The sequence below is a fragment of the Octodon degus genome, unplaced genomic scaffold (genome assembly GCF_000260255.1).
Source record: "Octodon degus isolate 3935 unplaced genomic scaffold, OctDeg1.0 scaffold00191, whole genome shotgun sequence".
Taxonomy (NCBI): domain Eukaryota; kingdom Metazoa; phylum Chordata; class Mammalia; order Rodentia; family Octodontidae; genus Octodon; species Octodon degus.
Genome location: NW_004524767.1, coordinates 1,130,120 through 1,133,641, shown reverse-complemented (window position 1 = coordinate 1,133,641; position 3,522 = coordinate 1,130,120). Strand labels below are relative to the sequence as shown.

The following is a 3,522-nucleotide window of genomic DNA, read 5'->3' as shown; positions in this document are numbered from 1 at the left end:
TGCTGCCCACCCCTCCCCAACCATTTCCTTCTTTTTTTTTTTTTTTTTTGGTGGAACAGGGATTCTACTGAGCCATCTCCCTGGGTCTTCCCCAACCATTTCAACAGAACTTCAAGGAGCCAAAGGCATTGTGAAGTAAAATCACTCTATACCTGATGAATGCTGTATCTCCAAAAGCGCAAAACATGAAAATTAGGAAGCATCAAAGTGACATTACTCAAAGTGCCACTATCAATCTCTGAAGCAAACTATATAAACATTTTTTTTATAAAGATACTCTCACATGTCATTTATTTTTAAATTTAAAGTAAAAAAATGACTCAGTGGAATTGTACACAATTTTTGCAGCTGCTATTTCACACCATCAACACTGACTTCATCTTACAGGGATAAAAAGAACAATGAGAAAAATTATCTTCACCCTAGCTTTCAAGCTTAGTAGAATGAATTAAAAGAAAGGACAGTAGTAACCATTACTACAGGAAAAAAATAGTTCTAGGTTTAATTACAAAATGAACTTAATCCCTTGTTTTCTTACTGATATCTGCCGAAGCACTGATTCCTATAAATATGAACTGACAGCCTGAATATAAATTTACTTCAAAAAATGTGGACACTTAGCCAAAATACAAGCAAACTACTAGATAATACTTGAGGGCTAGCTCAGTGGCGTAAGTGCCTCCCTGGTAAGGTTTTGAGTTCAATCCTTAGCACCAAAAAAACAAAAACCTTGAGAAATGCTGATGGACTACCTTGAAAATATTAGTCACTGTCAAAGAGTACAATGCAAAGTACAAGTGGAAAATTTAATACAAGTCTTTCGGCTGGTGAGCTAGCTCAGTGGACTAAGCGCCTGCTTATGCAAGCACAGGGGCTGGGGTTCGATCCCCAGCATCACATGCCATGGCAGCCCTGTCCCCGGGTGCGCTGAGCCAGCCAAGACCAGGCCTGGTGGTGCATGCCTATAATCCCAGTGCTGGGGAAGCTGAAAACTGGAGAACCACTGCGAGTCCAAGTTGTATAGTGAGACTCTGTACCAAATACATTAAAAAAAAAAAAAAAAAAGTAAAAGCAAGTCTTTTTATTCCTATCCTCTACTATTTTAAGACACAGAGAACCTTGATTTTCCTGGATATTCAATTTTAGGTATTGTTAATTTTTGGTACTGGATTATATACAATGGGAAAAGGTAGAATATGAGGATCAAAAATGGGCCCTTGTTGACCTGAGCTTACAATGTTGAGTACTGTTCACAACATTTTAATGAAAGCATTTATATTTGCAATAGTGACTGTTGACAGAAATTTTTTCAATAAAGATCTAAAAAAACTCCTTTTTATCCTTTTTCAATCCCCTAAGAATGGAGAATAAACATAAAGTAATCATATTTTCTCTTAACCTTAGATAGTTGGAAGAAATAAAACACCAAGACTCTACTACTAGTGATGTTATTTTTAATTTTTAGTTTTCATGTATTTTGGAGTATACTCCCTTCACAAATGTTTTAGTTTTATATTCGATTCACAATTGCTTTAGAGTTCCAAATAAATAAAATACCCACAACAGAGGATATTTTTGAAGTTCAAATGAGTAGCCACATTATCTGTTCACAGTCTTGGATTTTCTAAGAGGGTTGTCCGAGTCCATATAATACTGTTAACAGTTCAAGTTGACATGTATCATCTGATTTTCTCATGGCTTACAACACTGATGATGTGAGAAAAAAAATCCTGATGGGGATGGGGGAAAAAGGGAATAATAAACTTTATTAGTAGAAGTAACAGGACACTAAGGTACACAATTTAAAAAATCTCTCCTCTTTCCTAGGTATTAAAATTTTAAAGCCTAATCATATAAGAGACACATGGTGCTGAACAACATTTATATTGCGAAATGGGTCTCAAATACCACACAAAAAAGAAACCTATAAAGTGGGGTTAAATTGTCTGGATAGATACATTCATTTCCAATTTCTTTACATTTTTCTTTCTGTCATAGACATGTATTTTGTTGTATTGAGCTTACTGCACAAATTTGTTATAAAATGGTATTTCAATTAAAATTTGCTTGCTATCACAGTCATGTGTGAAGCATCAGACTAGTTTATAATATGTTCCAAAATGCTAATTAGTTTCTTAACTGATGTTTTCCTTAAATTAAGCCTTCTGCAAAGACAAATCCACAGTACTATGAGCTGACTCTTCTTAAGCTTTTGAACTGAGTGCACTCTTCATAGAACCCTGTAGTTAGGGAGTAACTTTAAGATCACCTCTATTTGGTGTCATGACTGAAGAAGTATCTCACAGGAGGTCCTGGTAAATCTTCATCTCCATTGGTGTCTGGGGCAAATGACACAGTAAGATCTACATATTTCTTTTCAGTAGAAGGTTTCACAAGTTTGTGCATCCTACAGGAAAAAAAAAAAAAAAGCAAGACTGATACACTGATAATTCCACAGTTAAGAAAGAAAGATTCTTTTTAACACTACCCAAAATATTTGACCTTGTATTTTTACATTTTACTTTAAAAATCTAATTCATCTGGGGCTGGCCAGATAGCTCAGCGGATTAAACCACCTGTTTAGGCAGACAAAAGGGCCAGAGGTTCAATTCCCGGCTTGGCCTGCTGTGCCAGTCCCACCCGAGGGGTCCACTGAGATGGTGAGTGAGATTGGGATTACAGGCATGGTGGTGTATGCCTGTAATCCCAGTGCTTGGGAGGCTGAAAAACAGGAAGGATCACTACAAATCCGATCTGTGCAGTGAGACCCTGCACTAAAAACATTAAAAAAAAAAAAATCCAAAATCTAATCCATCTGCTTTTTTAGATGAATTTTTATTTGAAAGCTCTGAATTCAAGACACTCATTTACTTAAAAAAGTGAATCAATCTGGACCTCTGCTAGTAAGAAATAGTGACCATATTCTTGAGACTCAAAATTCAATCCTTTTCCTAAACAGGAGTACAAAGTTTAGAGGCAACGTAAGTTCTTTACCATTTCTTTGAAAAGAATGAAGAAGGAAACTAGATTTAAGATCTTAAAAGTACAAGCTGTCTCCAATCTCCATTCTCCTTACATAGCTGCTGTTATAATTTTCTTAAAATGTATGTTTGATGTTATTCTAGTATCTAATGTGATGGAATATAAGACTTTTTTTTTGTTTTGTACTTTAGGGAAGGGTCTACTGGGTGTTCAGGGTCTCACTGCTAGATCCGACCTGTAGTGATCTGCCTCGTTTACAGGCATAGTTTACAGCCTTCTAAGAGCTGGGATTACAGGTGTACATGCCACCACATCCAGTCTCAATTGCCGTCTCAGCACGCCCCAGCTGCGGGGCTGGCATGGCAAGCCTGGGGACTGAACCCTTAGCCCCTGCTTGCAGGCACTTTAATTTGCTGAGCTATCTGGCTGGCCCTAGTACTAACTTCTTGCTATGCTCTGAAATATATAATTTTTAAAATCCTCTATAATGGCCCTTTTCTTCCTTCCTTCCTTCCTTCCTTCCTTCCTTCCTTCCTTCCT

General features: G+C 37.0%; 1 protein-coding gene across 2 annotated transcripts in view; it reads right to left on the bottom strand.

Annotated features, from left to right (window-relative positions):
* Positions 1-1,440: 1,440 nt before the first annotated feature.
* Positions 1,441-3,522, bottom strand: part of Uba6 (ubiquitin like modifier activating enzyme 6) — a 63,822-nt gene continuing 61,740 nt past the window's right edge. For both annotated transcript variants that reach the window (XM_004644085.3, XM_023704185.1), the window contains exons 33-34: positions 2,270-2,407; positions 1,441-1,730 (exon numbers count right to left, since the gene is read on the bottom strand). In XM_004644085.3, coding sequence (XP_004644142.1) covers positions 2,272-2,407 — 136 coding nt within the window. In that variant the 3' untranslated portion in view covers positions 1,441-1,730; positions 2,270-2,271. The remainder of the gene's footprint in view (positions 1,731-2,269; positions 2,408-3,522) is intronic.